The following is a 20,887-nucleotide window of genomic DNA, read 5'->3' on the forward strand; positions in this document are numbered from 1 at the left end:
GTGGCAACAACTATGGAGCTCTCACACTGACTGAATGTGATGTGGGGGTAGTAGGGTTAATGTAATTGTTAGCATTACTGCCTCACATCCCTGAGGTGTTTGGTTCAACTTCTACCAACTGTGTGAAGCTTGTATGTTCTCCCCTGTTCTACCTGTAGTTGCATGGGTTTCCTCCAGGTACTCTGGTAATCTCCCACACTCCAAAAATGTACTGCTACGTTAAATAGTTACCAACAAAATTAACCTTAGTCTGTGCATGTATGTACATTTGGTAGGGAATATAGATTATAAACTCCACTGAGCAGGGATTGATGTGAATACCTAAATATTATCTGTAAAGTGCTGTGGGATATGTGTGCGCTATACAAATAACTGGTAATAAATAATAAATAAATTTGATTTTCACTTCAATTGACAGTCTCACCCACTCCCATATCCACCCAGAATGTCATACTTATGTCCCCTTTAAAATAACTTTTAAGCTTCAATGATTTATTTTTAATAGACCTGGGATCTGTTAAGATACACCATACACAGAGTATAATATTATTATTATTATTATTATTATTATTATTATTATTATTCAGTGCATACCTAAATTGGTTTCTAAGCCACAAATCTGAATATGTCAGTAATCTGAAGGGCAGCACTCAATTCAAATCTATAAAGCAGCACCTCATATACATTTATTAAGCATCATTATATGCAATATAAATTGCAGTGTCCCATCTTAAAATAAAGACACTTATTTTAAAACTCTATTTTAGAGTAGGCTGTATATGATAATTGTACATTTAAACTATACTTTCTATAATCTTCCCTTTATACTGCCAGAGTGGGGAAATCTGCTATGTAAATGGAGAAAGTTGTGCTATGAAAGAAGTGATTTGTGTTCCCATACCAGTGATTGTGGCCGTTAATACCCCTATATACCTATACTATATTATATTAACATAAGCGTTGCTGTACTCACTGATTATACAATATATTGTACCACAAATAGTGCAGTTACCTGCTAGTTGTGTTTGGCGCACACCTCAGCTTGCTAATCCTTCCAGTCCTCACCATTCCATTTGTTCCATGGAGCCAGAACCCAATTACCATCAGTGTGACTTCATCACTATTTTTTGCTGCATTGATCAACCCTGGGGGCAGCATAGCTTACCCCCAGATTAGTTGCCTACCCTATCTGTCTCAGGAAGCAGTAGCAGGACCACCCAGACCAGGGTGAGGGAACATGGGCCAATGGTTTAGGGAGCAGCTTATTACAAATTTTATATATATATATATATATATATATATATATAATACAAATGTACCCAATTACTGTGCTCAATGGGGGCTGCACCTCTAGAATAACCCTTTTGCTAGCACAGGGTTCAAGAAACACATAGACAACCGAATTCAGAGTGCGCACAGGAATATTAAAAAGTTAAAACAATATCCTATTGTCATTTGGAATCAACCAACAACCAATGTAACTATATACATATATAAAATTTATTAAAAAATAACAAATATCAGTTTGGACAAAAATGACCCCTATAATATTGTTTCTGGGGCTTGTTGTCCTTTTAGAAGAGAGTTCTGTCCCAACGCGTTTCGTCCTTAAAAGGACTTCATCAGGGAAAATCAATAAAGAGCATAATTCACAAGGAGCTCATTTAATTGGTCAACTTCCAATAGGTGAGGTAATCTTTATCTTAGGTGGTGAAATAAAACCACAGTATACTTTGGTGATATGGTGCTACATAATATATGTAATAGGATTGTGTGCTTAATGTTGGATAACACAAATAATGGTCCAAGAGTGTAGCTCCCTTATGATGTGTATCTGTCTTTTCCAAAACTGATAAATAACAAATAAGAAGCTGCCCCCTGATCCATTGGTCCACCAAGAAATCTCCCAGTGAAGTGGCCAATCTACCCCTGTCAGCCAAACACAAGAAACCATCATATGAGCCTGTAATGGGATAAATGTAACCCTTTCATTAATATATGCAAAACATTTCAATAGGCTGTCTGTTTCCATTGACATAATACATTATGGAAGCACATTGATTTTGCTATGCTCAGTTTGGAAAAAAATATTATAACATTATATATGCCAAGTCTCTAGATAGATAGATAGATAGATAGATAGATAGATAGATAGATAGATAGATTTTTTTGTTACGAGTTTAGAAGGGCAGAGAAGTCCCTTTTATTGCAGTGAGCAGCACACAGACAAACATTTTAGAGGTTTATTAAATTTATTGTAAAACTAAGCCGATTTATTAGCGCCAGGGGGTACACTTGTTGTACATTTGTTTTGTTTTCCTATGTAATTTGATAGAATTTAGCACTAAATCAAAACATACATATCAAATGCTAACCTACGTTTAAATTGTTGAGTTGATGAGAAGACATTACAATTATGCTAACCCATAATTTACAGGGAGATGACCATAGAGTGCAAATAGGTATGATCAGGATGGATTCATGTCATCAGAACATCACTGATATGTCATGGCTCCTTCATCTGTACCACTACAACATTACACCCATCTTCAACACCTTTCATTTCCATTTCCAACCACAAACAAATAAATTAACTAAACTGCCACTCCAGTCTTTGTTGCCTGTGTTTGCTCAGGATACAATTCACAGCAATACAAGGTGTTCCTGATATTGATTAGTCATTGATTTGATGTAAGAAGGTACATGGTGTATAAATAACTTCCAGATCTCCAGCGAGTAGTGGTCAATAGGAAGTCTTCAAGCTTGACACCAGTAGTCAGCGGAATACCATAGGGGTCCATACTCGGGCCACTACTGTTCAACATACTTATCAATTGCCAAGAAATAGGCCTGGAAAGCACAGTTTCAATCTTTGTAGATGATACTAAACTGTGTAGGGTAATTAATTCAGAAATAGATGTGGAGTCTCTGCAGAATGACTTATCTAAACTTGAAATCTGGGCATCTAAAGGGGGAATGAGTTTCAATATAGAAAAATGTAAGGTTATGCATTTCGGAACTAAAAACAAACTTGCATTCTACATATTAAATGGGGAAAGTCTAGGGGTAACAGTTTTGGAAAAAGATTTGGGGGTACTCATTGATAATAAGCTTAATAACCATATACAATGTCAAAGCGCAGTAAAGAAGGCAAGTAAGGTGCTAGCGTGCATAAAAGGGAATTGCGACAAGGGACGAGGATGTAATTCTGCCGTTGTGCAAATCATTGATACGTCCGCACTTGGAATATTGTGTTCAGTTTTGGGCACCACTGTATAAAAAATATATCGGGGAACTCGAAAGGGTTCAAAGGTGAGCTACTAAATTGATTAAAGGACTAGAAAGACTGGATTATGAGGAAAGGCTTACTAGGTTGAATATGTATACACTGGAAAAGAGTCGTCTAAGAGGAGACATTAAAGTCTTCAAATATGTAAAGGGACAATACAAAGAGTTATCAGAGGAATTATTTATTAAAAGAACTCTGTTTAGGACACATGGACACTCGTTGAGGCTTGAGGGAAAAAAATCTGTATGCAATGGAGGAAAGGGTTCTTTACCATTAGGGCAATCAGGATTTGGAATACCTTGCCAAAGAAACTGGTAATGGTGGACTCAGTAGATGCATTTAAAAAATGATTGGATGAATTTCTGATTGAAAAGAATATCCAAGTTTACAACATTTAAATTATTGACGTTGTTAATCCGGGTGTAACATGACTTATAGTTGTTAACTAGTGATAAAAACATTCTTCAGCAGGTACAGTAAAATCAACTCAACTTAATACAGAATACAGGTTGAACACAATGGGCATTGTGCCTCTTTTCAACCTCAATTACTATGTTACTATGTTACTATGTGCTGATAGTAATATAACCTCATGTGACAAGTTTGCATGACAGGTCACTGTCTGCCCCAGTAGTGAATATAAATGGTGCACTTGTTATTAATAACTCATCACAGATTAACTGAGTCTTGTAGGAGTTCAGGGAGAACATGATACTGACTTATTTAGACAAACTTATAGACAACTTGTAATTTACAAGTATAATTTTTCTTTTAGAAATATGTATTTATTTATTTATTTATTTATTTATTTATAGTAACGTATAACAAAATAACTAGTACGTAGTAAATTGTCCTGCAACATAACAGCTGAAGAACAGACATTGGAACATACTGTATCTGCTACATGCACTATGTACAATATGTTACATTGTAAGAGATGTAATAATTAACTGACTTTGTTCTCTTATTACAAAAAAAAGTTATAAGTAAACAAATGACCATTAGTTACAAAATCCCGGTTATAACTACTGTACTGAATGTTTTATTTAAAAAAAAATATCTACAATGGAAACACCATTTTTTTAATTACATTTTTGGAAGAAATAATGTATTTAGTTATATCACAAAAAAGTTTATGTGTCAAGAACATTTTTTGTGTAAAATGTAGTATAAGGTTGTACTCCATTTGTCATTCTTATAGACTTAGAGTTGGTAAATTGAGATTGAAAATGGTGGTAATAGAAACAGAATGTGTTGGGTAAACACCATTGCATATGGTTTTACTAAACACCATATTGCCAATTGAGAATTTCAGTGTGAAATATTATTAGATTAAATTTTAATTACCTTTTTTCCAGGATACTTGGGTGGAGATGCCAGTTGAGTGACAGTTTCCAAGATGAATTAAAATTATATTAAAATTTTTTAATTTTTCAATTTATAATTTAACATTCTTGATTGTTGCACAACCTGCTTACATACTGTACCTATCTGCTTGTTTTATGATATTCCAAATCTCTCAGTGGAAATGGTATACCGAAGAGGTTTAGCTTAACCATCATTTAAAAAAGTTTCTGCATAAGCCTTTTGCCAATTGTTATTTATTATTATTACTCCTTTAACAGTGTGTGCCGATTACTCAAAGCGATATAGGCAGGACCTGGTAATTTAGTGTCACTTGTGGTGTTAAAACTAAGGTGATATTCAGGTTGCCTGCAGTTCAAGATCTTTGTGTCCAGGGTCCCTGCTTTATCGCTTTGTATAGTATGAAATAGTTTTAAGCTTGAATAACATAAAATAACATAATATAATGTTATTTATGTTATTTCCCACGTGAAGAACTCCCGTAAACCTTGCAGTATTGAAACTCAGTGAACAAGGCATCTTAGACAAGCTGAAAAACAAATGGTGGTACGATAAGGGTGAATGTGGAGCCAAGGACTCCGGAAGTAAGGTCAGTCGCAGAAGGTCTTTTGACTTGATCAGAAGTCACATTTTGACTCACCGTTCATACACACAGTTTTATTTATTTTTAAAACATAGTTAAAAATATCAATAAGGCATAAAACACAAATAAGACAATAAATCAAAATACACCTCAAATCTTAATGGACAAGATTTACTAATAAATGTATTGTACTAATGGAATGGATAATGATTCCACACCTTCATATTCTACTTTATGTCATGTATCATCAAGCTGTGAGATAAGTCCCAGCATTCAAGACTTAGTAAGTTTCTCCCAGCAATATTCTCTTATTGTTAACAAATTTTGTAATGTAAATCAGTGTGTTAGACAAGGCAACTTAAATAAATAGCTGATTCAATTGAAAATGTTCCCTCTTGATACAAATTTATCACATAAATATACATTGGGCATAACACCATTAAATGTTTATATAGTACTGCAATGGGGTAGATTTATTAAAGCTTTTAGATTTTGCAAATCCATTTATTGTGACCTTTCCACAAAGTCAGGTTTAGTTTGGAGTACTTTTTTAGTGCTAGTCACCTTGTTAAGTCTTTAAGGTTTACAGTATTTGGTAAGAGGATTCATGAAAAACCCTGAGAATCTGTTTTGACAATACAATTACTGTATAAAGCCTGAATAGTGCTGTGTTACAAAGCAAGGTCAAAGTTTCCACTGTATTTTCACTTCTCCTCTTAAGTGATGATGCCATTATTGTCCTCAGATAAGTGCACATATAAACAATTTATTTCTGTCTTGATCAGCTTTGTGCTGAGGAGATGCAAATTTATGTCCACATCATATGGTTCCAGCATATGGCCAACAATCAGTTTCACTGATGTGACCAAAAAATCATCACTTCCCTGTTTCCTGACCACCTGGATCCTGTACACTGTATGATTTCTAATGATTACTGATTTCAGCTAAGTGCAGAAGACCTATTGATAAAGGGATATCTTATGATGTCTCCAGTTACATGACTAAAAATGTACCTATTGAACAGGAGCAACAATGAAAAAGAGACAAGAGGTTACAAAGCCACTAATATATTACTCCATCCTTATTGAAGGTAGAAAAGCGTGGTACAGTACACAAACATTCATGGAGGCCAATGTTATTACACATTGGCCCTCATTCCGAGTTGTTCGCTCGCAATCTGCTTTTAGCAGCTTTGCACATGCTAAGCCGCCGCCTACTGGGAGTGAATCTTAGCTTATCAAAATTGCGAACGAAAGATTAGCAAAATTGCGAATAGACACTTCTTAGCAGTTTCTGAGTAGCTCCACACTTACTCGGCAACTGCGATCAGTTCAGTCAGTTTCGTTCCTGGTTTGACGTCACAAACACACCCAGCGTTCGGCCAGACACTCCTCCGTTTCTTCAGCCACTCCCGCGTTTTTCCCAGAAACGGTAGCGTTTTTTCGCACACACCCATAAAACGGTCAGTTTCCGCCCAGAAACACCCACTTCCTGTCAATCACATTACGATCACCAGAACGAAGAAAAAACCTCGTAATGCCGTGAGTAAAATACCTAACTGCATAGCAAATTTACTTGGCGCAGTTGCACTGCGGACATTGCGCATGCGCATTAGCGACTAATCGCTACGTTGCAACAAAAAAATAATGAGCGAACAACTCGGAATGACCACCATTGTGTGTACCCTGCTTTATGTTTTAAATAAATTAGTAAAAAATACAGTTTGCAGTTGTGAAGACTTTCAGTACTCTTAGATACAATGTAACAGATCCATACATGCTGTCGTTTTGGCAGCCATTTTGGTTATTTTACATTTATTTGGTACAAACTGCTGTATATTTGGTCCAAAAAATATAACAGATCTGATTATCATCTAATCATGATTATTCAGTGTGGTCTGGGATGGCTGGGAAATCCTGAAGCCTGATGACCACATCTGACTGTGTATGATCAAACCACTCAGTGCTTGTGTATGTTCATGTGTTATCAAATCTGACAGCAAGGCAACTCCTGTATAGATTAGCCAAGAGAATGGATTGCTCATTCTGTGGCTGATATGTCAGATGCTGATAGACTAAAGTTTAACTGAATTGATTAATCTTGGCATTAGGGTATACATAATGCAGTCTCCTGCTCAAAACAACAATAAACATTATGATTTAAAAAGTAAAAAAAGTTCAAGAAATATATACAGTTCGATATGAGGATGAAATTAGAAATTTAGTAATATAATTATAATTTTTCATTCTGCCCCCTAATTTTCAGATGTTTGATCTGCATTATATGATCATTACTAACTTAGCCAATGTCTTTAGAGGAAGACGGCTAGAGGATATTATGTATTTGGAGATGGAAACCTGAGCTACAGGCTTCCAACAAATGTTCTGTAAATCATTTGGTTTAACCATAAAACCACCTTCAAATTAAAAGTTGATAAAGAATAAAAAGAAAATCCAACTAATTTTATTTTCCCATAGACATCAAAGTTTCATTAACATAGACATAAAAACACCATAACAACATAATTAAATCAGTTATTTACATTTTAAAGTTGCCATTACGTTCTGCAAATAATATTGAGTACATACATTGTGATATCTGTAGTCTTATTGAACAGTTGGCCTACAGTGGAAGCATATGTTGTCTCAATATAACATGTTATTAAAGATGACCACAGATGATCCCTGTTGTCCTATAACAAGCATAAAAATCAATAGAAAGTTGATTGCTGACTTCTCAAAAGAAGTCAAAATCAACAAATATCATCTAGTTTGTCTACTTTTTCTACGTGGTGGCAAAAGTAAACACTGATCCTCAAACTGTGTGTAGACAGTGTGGTAGTGTGTAGAAAGTTCCTTAGTAAATCTACCCCACTGTGTTTAAATTATGATATAATACAATTCTATACATGCCTCTGGGGGTTGCTACCTGTTGAACAATATATTAATGAAGCTATAACTATACTTTCAATATTAAAAGAGAAAACCACTATTATCATAGTGCATATTTCCCTAACACTCAGCATAAAAGTTCTGTACAGCACTCATTGTAGCTTTTACCAAGCTAGGAGCATGTCATTTTACACATATTATTACAACTGATTTCCATAAAGTCATTATTACCCTTTGAATTACGTTTTCTGACAAGAACACTTAATCCATTACTTAACACAAAGACATAACTCTAACTAAGTTTATATCTTGTTAACCCAATTTAATTCCACAATCCCTTTTAATGAACTTTAGAACATTAGTGAGTGGTAAAAGTTTATGAAATCATTATTATGTATGCTACACCACATACATCATTAAAATATTATTTTCAATTAGGCTTCTTTCTTATTTTGTTTTTAATTAGCATTTGTATTTGACTCAATCAGTAGCTCACTCCATCCAACATTCATACCTGTTGTGCATTCCCTTATCTTGCTGCTACTTTTGAGATAGTCAGCAAAACTGCTTAGAGTATATTCTGTAAACGCAATACAAACATATATCCTTAATGGGTAATTGATTAAAGCACTACCTAAATGACCATTAACTTTTGCACTGATGGTCATTTTTTAGTGATTTAATGAATACAATGACACATGTAGGCTGAATTAAATCACTGTTTATATTTCTATATCTTTTAGCATTCTTAGCAATAGACCATAAGGCAGCAAATGAATTCATTCAGTAGAATTAAGATGTATTATAAGCTTAGCATTTCTAGGGTAGATCCGGATTAATACCACTTATCTTTTTTCCTGTTGAAGGTTTCAATCTGCATGAAAAATATTAGAATCTAGCTTAGTCATTCCAAGTACTGTATTACCGTAGCTTATCAGTAATATGGTTGAAGTTCAAGTTAAATACACTTAAATATTAACTACAAATAACCCTTTTCTAATGAAAAAATATAGATATATTAAAAGCCCCTAATGAGACATGAAAAGAAGGTTGCTGAAATGGGCAACTTGTGGCTCTTTACTTTTTGTTGGCATGGCCAAGCATGCTGGTGGTTATAGTTCAACAAGTGGACAGCCACAAGGTTTCCAAGACTTCTTTGTAATATGGCATACAGCAAGTAAAGGATAAAGTTAGAACCATTATATATGTATTATACATATTCTCTACATTCACCAAATGCAGGGTTTGAGCTATACATTTCTGATCTATATCTGTTAATGTGCTTAGTTATAGTAACAATGTATTAAATTAATGATTCATTGAATATTAGTGACCTGATTATTTTACTAGCATTTATAACACAGCATAAAGACTGAATTGTACAATTGGATAAAGTTAGACCTTCTAGAATGGTAATCAGGGAGCATAAAGGGAAAAAATTATAAAAATTCTATTTGCATGCATTAAATTGTGGTTTTTTTTGTCCATGCTATGTTTGTAGTTTAAGATGTGGAAAATATATATATACAATACATGTATAAGTATTTACAAATCAGGGCAGACGTGAGAGCAAATTTATTAACCATTGCAAAATATCCAGTGACCCTAATAGAGTTGTTCATTTTTCTTAGGACAAGACAAGTGCCCTGAGTTTAAGTAATGTCGCAGGGGTGTTCTATATTCTTGTTGGAGGCCTTGGACTAGCCATGATGGTGGCTTTGATAGAATTCTGCTACAAATCACGAGCAGAATCTAAAAGAATGAAAATCACGAAGAATTCACAAAACTTTAAACCTCCACCTGCAACTAGCACTCAGAATTATGCTACATACAGAGAAGGTTACAATGTCTACGGAACAGAAAGCGTTAAAATATAAGGGTATGACTTGGATCCATCAGGAGATAAAACAAAATTGCAACACCTTGTTTTAAGCTGTTTGATGTTTTTTTAAAATGTTTACAATATAATTTAGAAGGCTTTACGATGCTTATATTTTGTAAAAATAATTATTATATAATTATATAAAAACATGTTTTGTGAACATTCTGAGTATTAGAACCAAACAAGATAAATTGCCTACTTGCTTCTGGAAGACAGGGGCTCCAGAGCATTGATAAGCCAGCTTGTGTTTTTACTAACACTACCAAGCCACCATTTTGCATATAATTATTATTATTATTATTATTATTATTATTATTATTATTATTATTATTTACTTCTAAGCACCAACATAATAAACCATCCTTTATAATTGGTAACAAACACAATATTAAAACAAGATTAGGTATAAACAAATAAAGATGGAAGATAGTTATATTCACAATTTTATAATCTATTGAAAAAAAGGAGTTTTATATATATTATATACTAGCTGAAGTACTCGGGAATGCCCGAGTTTAAATCTTGAAGTTATGAAGTTACCAATGAGTTGGATGTAACTGTCAACATTTTAAAAATACTTAGCAGCTATTCCAAAAATACTTAGCAGCTATTCCATAAAGTGGCTGCACAGTGCTTTTTTTGTGTGGTGTTGCCAGTAGCCCTAATCCCAAGCTTTCATTCTGTTCAGTTGTATAAGGACTTTTACATTGCAAGATGGGTTGCTATTCCAACGCTTTTAGGAACACAATATTTTTTTTCTTCCCACCTCCATTTCTGTCATTTATTTTAGTTAATTGATTTATGGTTATTTCAGTCAGTTATTTCAGGTAACTGAATTATGGCTACTTCTGTCAATTATTATAGTTCATTAAAATTACATCCAAATACATGCAGTGAAAGGCTCAGAACAGGCTTGCTGTGTCAAACTTCTGTCTGCAATACACCAATGGGAGGTCCAACCAGGATGTCAAGACTTTAGTGTGTCTTCTTGGACCCAATATTATCACTCTGTGAAGATGTCATACAAATCCATACAAAGGCCCAGAACAGGCTCACTGGGTTAAAGTTCTGCCTGGTGAACACTAACAGAAGGTCCAACCAGGATGTCTTATGGGATCCAAAATTACCACTCTGTAAAATGTTCATCCAAATCAATACAGTGGAAGGCCCAGAACAGGCTCCTTAGGTCAAAATCCTGCCCAACGTACATCAATGGGAACATAACCCCCCTAAAACATGGAAAGGATCCAACTGACCACATTGTGTTGGTTTTATCCCAATTGATGTAGGGTTGTCCAAATGCATAACTGGATAATCAAACAGACTAATGAATTGTATATATATATATATTTATATATATATACTGCAAGCATATGAAGTCTGAAATGTGTGTTCTTTGCAAAATCAACACTTACATCAACTTTTTAATAAAGAAATATGTACCTAAAAATGTAAATATGAAAAAATCCACAAGCTCCACATTAAAAATGAAGAAATATGATTGGAGACAGTAGAATCTAAAGATCTCACACATAGGGCCTGATTCTGAGTTGAAGATAAAACAAGAAAGAGCAAGTAACTTTGCACTTGGACAAACCATGGGCCTAATTCATACCTGATCACATCATCAAATTTGTTAGCTAATGGGCCAAACCATGTGCGCTGCAGGGGGGGGCAGATATAACATGTGCAGAAAGAGTTTAATTTTTGTGGGGTGTGTTCAAACAGAAATCTATTGTAAATTGCAGTGTAAAAATAAAGCAGCCAGTATTTACCCCACACAGAAACAATATAACCCACCCAAATCTAACTCTCTCTACACGTGTTATATCTGCCCCCACTGCAGTGCACATGGTTTTTCCCATTAGTTAACAAATTTGCTGCTGCGATCAGGTCTGTATTGGGCCCCATGTTACATTACAATATAAGTGGTTCACATATATTTATTATTTTTACATGCAGTGTAAATATTGTCTGCTTCTGCAAGTAGCCTACAAATACTGAAAAACTTTATTTTTACACTGTAATTTACATTTGGCCTAAGACATGTCTTTCTCACATCTAAATCACTGCACATTTTAAATCTGCCCCACATGCATTGTAATATGGGAATGTTTTTATTTAAAATTGCAACCACATATTTACATATTTACATTTTTACAATTTAAAATAAATAATAAGGTAATAGCATACTCCATATGTAGTTCTATACAAGAAAAACAAATCAAAACTTTTACATATTCCATATAATCATAAAATTATATATAAACAAATAACAAAAACAACTTCTTTAGTTCCCCCCTTCTTTTCCACCCAAACCATTCCCTTCTAAATCCTCCTCTAGAGTCTAAATTCCTAGGCAATCTTTCTTCTAAACCTCTTTTCTCCTGTCCCATTCCGTCCTAAGGAGCACATACTTAACTCCAAACTCCCATCCAATCATTCTCCCTCTACCATCATACTTTCATCCCCATTCATACCCTTTTAGCCCCCTTTCATCCACCCATACATCCCCACTCTCCAGCTCCATCATCCTCCTCACCTTGTGCAGAATTAAAGCTACCACCTCCCTACAGGGAAGGATTTTACCCCTCAGAGATACTTGACACCATGCATTCCACACATTATACCTAACTGCTAGACTAACTAGGAAAATAGTGCTCAACTCAAAAGCCTCATACCTTTTGAATGTCCCATAGACCCATTCTGGGTAACTCAGCCCTGATAGGCAAGGAATACCCAAGGTTCTTGAAACTTCCTTATACATTTCTGTGTTAAAGGGACACTGCAGAAAGAAGTAGTCCATGGTCTTCTCCCAGACATTCCTCCCACGGACACCCGCGATCCCTGGAACTTCTAAATCTTACATTCCCCCTAACATATTGTAATATGGGTTTACCCAGGGGCAGTTACTTGATTTTTGGGGGGGGCTTTACTTCCGAATCAGAATCAGCCTATAGTGATCAATATAAAAAATTACATATTTAAAAAGTCAGTAAACAATGTAACTATCTTTATTTCATGTTATTGCAGTCTATGAACTATCAGGTGGACTGTTTTCAAAATTGTTAGAAAATGGTTTAAGAATCAATTTGCATTTTGACTCAATGTAACACATATATGTATCGATATTGTATTGCAGATCACCAACAAGAAGAACCAAGTGATGGGGTGAAAAATTGAGAATGAGGCTTCTTCCTATTTCCTGACCACCTGAGCCAGTTAAACTCTTTCCCTGGTGTCAGGAATGACACAAACCGCTGATGGTGCAAAGAACTTTTACTAGAAAGAACAAATTTTTTTTTTCCTTCAGTGCCTTATGGAACATTCTGAGTCTCACACCAATGCAAACTATCACTGAAATGCTAATGCTTTGCTTGAAAAAAAGAAAATATTAAGTGGCCACAAGATGAGATTCTCGTGTAAGAAATCATACTGTTGTAAAAGACAAGTTCTATAAAAGCCATTGATTATTAGCACTGTACAGAGCCTCAGATGCTCTATATGCATTTTTTAGAGGTGCATTCACTCTTTCTCATGATTGACAAATACACTTGAGTAACATATTGTCTTGTCTTCATTGCAGTCACATTGTTTTATGTTTCACTAAACCCACTCAGGCTGCCAGACGTATTATTAAAGACAAACTAGGCTTAATTGCCTCATCTAATTTGATTTGATGATTGAAAGCTCGGAAAGAGGAAAAGAATGTGGAGAAGGCATGGTAGAAGCTAAATATCACCTATACCCCATTGCTGTCCTTAAACACTTGAACATGTCTTGTTAGTATACGAAAGAGCAGATTATGTGTCTATAATTATTTTAGTATACTGTATGTCTAGAGTGAATGCACTTTTAAATTCACATGTTTTACATTAATATGTATTATTGTTAGTAATGCTGTTATGTGTTAAGAACAGCATTCTGTTAGACTGATAGCTAACAGTGTCTCCTGGGTTCTTCCTAATTTACCCCTGAAATGTTAAAGATATTATTAATTATCTGCCCTCGGATAAAAAAATATGACTGCAACTTTCAGGTGTAAAAAGTAAAAAAAATCATTATTTCAGGTTTTATATATATATATATATATATATATATATATATATACACATACATATATACATATATATTTTTTATACTAAAATATGAAATGCACTGCTTAACTAAGGTTAAATGGTAACTTGGTCATCACTTTAACAGATTTTCTTTGGCATAATACAGTTTCCACTTATTGGGACTTAAGTACCAAGTGTGAAAAATTTAAATGTGAATTTACTACATTGAGCCATTGTTACTCATAAGCAACATAAGTTGTTTGCATTTGTGCAAACATCATTAAAACGATATACAAAATGAGCTATTAGTAGAATAACCCATAATTAACCCTGTATCAATTTATTAGCATATTTACAATAATATTTTTGCTTTCAAAACAAAAATAAGAGTGCAGTCTCTATTTTAGATAATAACCAAAACTACCAGATCAATATTTATATAGGCATTTGTTATTATTTTTGCTGTGTTTTGATCTTTGTCCAAAATTATAAGACTGTTTGCTTTTAGTATAATTATATTTGTATCATTATTTACTGAATATAATTATTCCTATTATCATTATCAGAACTAGTAATGTCAGTTACATTAAAACACAGGCTAAAGGGTAGCTGTATAGCCATCATAATTTTAAGTTTCACCTTACAATGAATTCCCTGTTTAAAAAATACAGTAGCATAGTTTATTTTCATACAAGTTGTAGATAATTAAATATTTCCAGGAATATATAGGACTTGCTGATGTTTGGGACATACTAACAATTACATTATTATGGATCCTACAAGGCCAGATACACTCCTTAAAAGGTTTACATTAAAATAGCATGCAAAGAATACTGGTTAGACATATTTGTTAACATTTCTAAAGTGCAGATTGTGCTAAACCTCTTTGGCTGTATCATTTATTGTTATTATTATTATTATTATTATTATTATTTCATTTATATGGCATTACCAAATGTCCATAGTACCATAACCCTTCTTCAACAAGGAAACTATGAAATGTTTGACATATGTTTCAAATTTGGTCCTTGTCTGTTACTGCATCTAATGTAACTTGTCAAAAGTTGGTTATTGCTAAAAGTATTCCCAAAACTGCCCATCCTAGGGAGTTAGTCCTTTCACAGAAATGTTAACCCATACAAGTGAAAGCAATAATGAAATGATTGAAGAGCAAATAGTTGAGCAGTTTGTATAGCAATGTTGTCCAAGTGATGCAAATGTATTATGTGGTGCAAGCAGTGCACATGTTACGTGTTCAATATTGTTTTTTGAAAGGTGCTAACCCAAACACATAATAGGAACACAGCTCATAGTTAATCTGATCATAGCTTGGGCAGAATTGATATACTATTTCCTCAATTAATTCCTGGCATTGTAATTGCAACTTTTTAAAAACTTATTTTATGAATGAAAATTGTATTTGGTCTTGTACCTATTTGTTTTGTAGTGCTCTCCAATCAGTCCACAAAAGCAAGTTATTGTTTGCATATAGCACCCGGAGACATCCTGTACTTACTTCCAGCATTGAAGGCTACTATATTGCCCACTTCCAATCAATTAGCACAAACATAATTCATAATTATTATTAATGAGTCACATACATAGTAATAATGATTGATGAACCACATTCAGCACATAGTTCTCCAAGCATAATTTCATATCGAAACAGCACAACTTTTAATGTCTATGTGGTGCTTAAATTGCACTGTGACATTTTTAAGACAGTGTAATGAGGGTATGATTTGAGTTGATTGGCCCCCACCCTTTAGGGTCTGATTTAAGAGGAATAGCCTCAACATGGAACCCACCTCTAAGTGTCTGATTTGAGTGGAATGTCTCCCACCTCTGAGGGTGTGATTTCAGTGAAATAGCCCCACCCCTGAGGTCCTAAGTTAAAATAGATCATAGAAAATGCAACTAACAATTGCAAATAAAAAATATAAATGTCAGAGGTTGTATGAAGTTATATAATTGAATTAAAGATTTAGTATTTTGTAAAATATTTAAATGCTTTAAAATGTATATTGACATTGTGTTAACTAGTAAAAAAAAATAATGCAATTCAGGAAGCTATAAACAAATGTTTTGGCTATTAATACAAAAATATTTCTAAAGACAAAACTTTTCTTGATGGTATAGGTCCCAACTTCTGATTTAATGTTAAATGTAGCACAGTGGGAAATATTTAGTGCAAATTGCCATGATATTGGTCTTGCTCAAACATTACTATCTATCCAAGCTCAGGCTACAACATGGATTAAAAGAAAATACTGTGCTCAGCATCACAACTGTAGAATTGAAAGTGTCAAAGCACTAAACCTTGACACATTGACACGCAACAAAAAATTGTCAGTTTCGATCTCAAATTGCTTTGACCCTTGTATGTTCTGTAAAATGTGCAATTCACTTCAGTATTACTTTATGCTCCAAGTAAAATGCTCTTTCAGTTTATATACAGTAAAATAGCACTGAGGAATGGTTGCTTTGATAAGCTATAGAGTTTTCACTCACAGTTGCATCCATTGTAAGGCAACATTTCTGAAATAGGTACATGGGTTTTCTCAAACAACAAAAAAAGTGGAGAAATTATTTTTGTACAACAGTGTACAAGTTTATTATTTAGCTTTCTTGGCAAAACAGTGTTATTGTGTTATAGTCAGTTCCCATTAGCGCAGAAACATAATTTTGCTCAAAAGAGATAACCCATGGTTACTTAGGGCCTAATCCATATTTGCATGTAACCCTGATGGTTTATGTGCAAATATGATGTTTGGGGGTTTGTGCAGGTGAAAGATCCATTCTGCGCATGTGCAGAACAGGTATTGCAATATTGCTTGCAGTCCCCTGTCAGCCACAGCGTTATTGACATTTGGGGGGCAGTACCCAGCACCATTCTTTACAGGGGCATGTTGACCATGTTTTGAATGCATGATGGGTCCAGGGACTGCATTGTCTGACGCAGATTTCCTGGACCCGGGAGTCTGGACCTTATGGCCAGCCTGAATAAGCTTCACCTTATATGAGCTGGCCAGTGCCTGAAACCCTTACAAATTGTGAACAATGGTCACTGTGGTTGCAATGCTGATGCAAGGCTGCATCCTCAGATATAGCACTCAAATCTTGCAAATACAAGAGGTGGCCTCTATCTCCTACAGATACTTCCTGTTACATTTGAATGTTAATGACATGCATAGGCGTGCGCAGCAAATTTTATTAGGGGGTGCACTGCTGGAGGCGCATGTCTAGCACCGCCTTTTGGGCGTGTCTCGCATCGCCGAGGGACATGTCTGACACTATTCTCTCAGTAAAATCACATGGCGTAATCTAATTTATCTCTAGTATCTAATAATACAAGTACATACAATACACCCCAGAGAAATAAAATGAAACATAATGGTGCGACCAGTAGCCACTACTGACTGTCCGCTACGGCATAAGTCCTAGCTGCCGCTGCATCCTATCGCTACTTACACTTCCCCAACCTATCTCTGACCTAGTGATGGAACTAGAGAGTGGTGAACCTTGGTGCAAAATTCACATTATGCCACATGGTATGAGCCGAAATTCACATTACGCCACATGGTATAAGCCAAAATTCACATTACGCCACATAATGAGCCAAATTCACATTATGCCACACAGTATGAGATAAAATTCACATTACGCTGCACGATATGAGCCAACATTTACATTACGCCACACAGTATGAGGCAAAATTCACATTACGCCACATTATGCCCCGGCCTTAATATACCCCATAGTACCCCCCAAACACATTATATAATACACAGTGCACCCTAAACACATGCAACACAGTGCCCTCCCCCCACACACACATTATGTGACACATAGTGCCTCTCCAAATACATTATATAATATACATTATACATTACTTGTGGGTGCGCTCGCAGCTGAGTGCTCCTCACCGCCGACAACTACTGCCGTCCTTTCTCTCTCCTTCACCCCCTCTTTCCCTGCAGTCCTGTTCACATGTGGGTTCCAGTAGCGGGTGCAGCTGACAAATGCACCCTCTATTGCCCCTGCAGCGGCGTGTCTCTTCCCCTATCGCCAAGCCTGCTGACCGGGCGTGACGGGCAGGTGAAGAGAGAGAAGCGGCGGGTGGAGGGGCGGGCTCGGGTGTAGAGAGCGAGGGTTGGTGGGTGTAGAGAGTGGGGGTGGGCGGGCATAGCGAGCAGGCGGACAGCCGTAGAGAGCAGGCGGTCTGTGTTGGCAGGCGTAGAGTGCGGGTGGGCATACACAGTCAGGGATAGAACTGCAAGCCTGGCAATGACTCAGTTACAGGCATGTGTAAGGGGGGTGCCGGACATTAGGGGGTGCCTGTGCACACCAGGCACCCCCCCTGCGCACGCCTATGATGACATGGACTTGCACAGCCACTTCCTTGCGGCAGTGCAATCCCATACAATCATGAATTAGGCCCATTATGCAAAGTTGCAAATCTATTATACATATAGTATGTTCTACATGACTTGTCTACAGCCTTGGTTTAATTCTGAGCCATATTTTTCTATCCTAACAGCTGTATTATTGTAAGGATATCAGTGTTTCAAAATATTAAAATGTTTAACAGAGCACTGAGAAAGTTTAATTTTGTATAACTGTCAATGTAGAATTGTTATATAGATTCTAGTGACATGCATAGAAATTACCTGACCTGTTTGTTAAGTCTAGTTCATTATTGACTTGTCCACTCTAAAATGGCAGATGTGAAGTTCACAGAAATATAATGTATTAAAACTAATTGACTTTATTTATATACATCAGTTATAGGAACCCCTGCCATATAATGCTTAATGATCTTTAATATGTCGATTGAAATATTATGTCTATGAAGCCTTTTGTTCTTTAATGACAAACCAAAAGGCCTTACTAAAAACCTCCAACTTTAAGAAAAGATATATAAATAAACAAACGGTTAAAATGTGATCAGAAAAAGCAAAAAGATATATTTACATGGAAAGGAAATATCAGAATTAGAATCTTCCAGTTTTGGAATACCATCCAAACCAAATATTTTTGTTGCCATTATCTGAATAAAATTTGGAAAGAGGTCTTCCCAGGTGGAGTGGGCTTTCACATTACGTATGCTACAAACTTTTTGTAGACTGGCTGCTTTTTGGGAGATGCTACTGTCTTAATTATTCAAAAGCATTTTAAAATGCAAATCTCATAAAGTCTACAGCTCAAGAGTGTAAAGAGATGCCCCAAAAGACCAGCGTTGAAATATACTGGAAAAGAGTAAATCAAAAGTAAATAAACTAAGCTCTTTATTAGTAAATTTAGATAGTTTCATTTGAATTTATAACTATTCACATGTTTCTGTTGAACATAAATATCTTTCTTTAGTATTATGCATTTGATGTCATAACAGATTTGCACAAAACACTTGGTAGCATGCATAGAAAGATTTATTTTATTTATATATATATATATATATATATATATATATATATATATATATAAAACATTTAATTTCTACATATTATACATATATTCATATATATGCTTTCATTATTTATAATTACTGTATTAAAAAAATCTTAACATGCCTTCATCATATTTAGGCAGCTAGGTAGTTCAGCAACCCCACAAAGATTGGCCAACACTTTGCAATTACCTTGTAAATTAGGGAGAACCCTCAAACAGAGCCCCAGACATCAACATCATAAAAACATTTCATCAGAGAATACACTGTAGTTGTCTTGTTATGAAAATGCAGATATGTAATGTACTTTATTTACACAAAACAAAAATATATATATTAAGAATGGCCTTTTAATACCTTCTCAGCTGGAAGCATGTAAAAGCAGTGAATTATGGGTAACAAAACATGGATACCAGCTGAGAAGTGGGACTTTCTTAAAATGGAACTGTGATTTTTTTTTTTTTTTAATCTTAATGCTATTAATATCCTATTGTGGGAGACAAAAAGCTGTGCCGAATATACTAAAAACATGTTTTCCTAGATGTTATTTAACTCTTTCTGTGATAGAGGAGCCAACACTTGTTACCTTGTGGCAGCATCTGTCAAGGAAAGTGTTAAAAGTAAGTTTATGAATGAAACATTAATTTTTAAGAGTGTGAGCTTCATACCGAAGCAGGGATGTTCGGTATTTTTTAACAGAAACAAAATGCATGTAAAAACTACTGATTGCTTACATTTTCCTGCTATAACTGCGACCAGTCAGCAGTAGAACATTTGGGATATATATTTTTTCTTTGTATTTTAATGTTTATTTTGTTTTCTTTTAACTTCATTTTTTAACTGCAGATTGGTGAGCAGTAAAATTGCCAAGCAAACTTATGGCTGTAAAGAGATATAAATGCATGTATGGACAGATTACTGAGCCTCATTTTAATGAGGCATGTACAAAGTTTTAATACATTTTGGAAATAAAATGTAAAGAAAGAAAAATAGTTTTTTATGTTGGAATTGCTTGTCATTGTTATACAATACAAAACAAAAGCAGATGCTGTTAACATTTCCTTTCATTTACTTGACATTTTGTGAATATTGTCCCAGATAATCATTGAATAGAAGCAAAATGCAATAGACAGAGGATGTACTCATGTTAGGGGTGAAGTGTGTGACTAATAAATTGCTAGATTTCCAGTAATGCTGAATTTATTATTATCAGTAATATAAGCAATGTTTTCATATATGAGATAGACTCCAATAAATCAAGCAGTTTTATTTTATAGCAAACATAACAATTGCACTAACATCTTACATGTGAATGGAGACTCAGCTAAATTAGAACATTTAACAGTCTTTTCCCAACCAACATTCATGCCAGA

At 34.9% G+C, this 20,887-nt stretch overlaps 1 protein-coding gene across 3 annotated transcripts in view; it reads left to right on the forward strand.

Moving 5' to 3' along the window:
* Positions 1-20,506, forward strand: part of GRIA3 (glutamate ionotropic receptor AMPA type subunit 3) — a 459,549-nt gene extending 439,043 nt beyond the window's left edge. The window contains exons 14-16 of one of the 3 annotated variants that reach the window (XM_063937239.1): positions 5,129-5,243; positions 9,760-10,007; positions 13,153-20,506. In XM_063937239.1, the coding sequence (XP_063793309.1) occupies positions 5,129-5,243; positions 9,760-10,005 (361 nt within the window). In that variant the 3' untranslated portion in view covers positions 10,006-10,007; positions 13,153-20,506. Of the gene's footprint in view, positions 1-5,128; positions 5,244-9,759; positions 10,008-13,152 lie in introns of those variants that run through there. The other 2 variants (XM_063937238.1, XM_063937240.1) reach the window with 2 other exon arrangements.
* The last annotated feature ends 381 nt before the right edge of the window (positions 20,507-20,887 follow it).

The sequence above is a fragment of the Pseudophryne corroboree genome, chromosome 8 (genome assembly GCF_028390025.1).
Source record: "Pseudophryne corroboree isolate aPseCor3 chromosome 8, aPseCor3.hap2, whole genome shotgun sequence".
Classification (NCBI taxonomy): Eukaryota; Metazoa; Chordata; class Amphibia; order Anura; family Myobatrachidae; genus Pseudophryne; species Pseudophryne corroboree.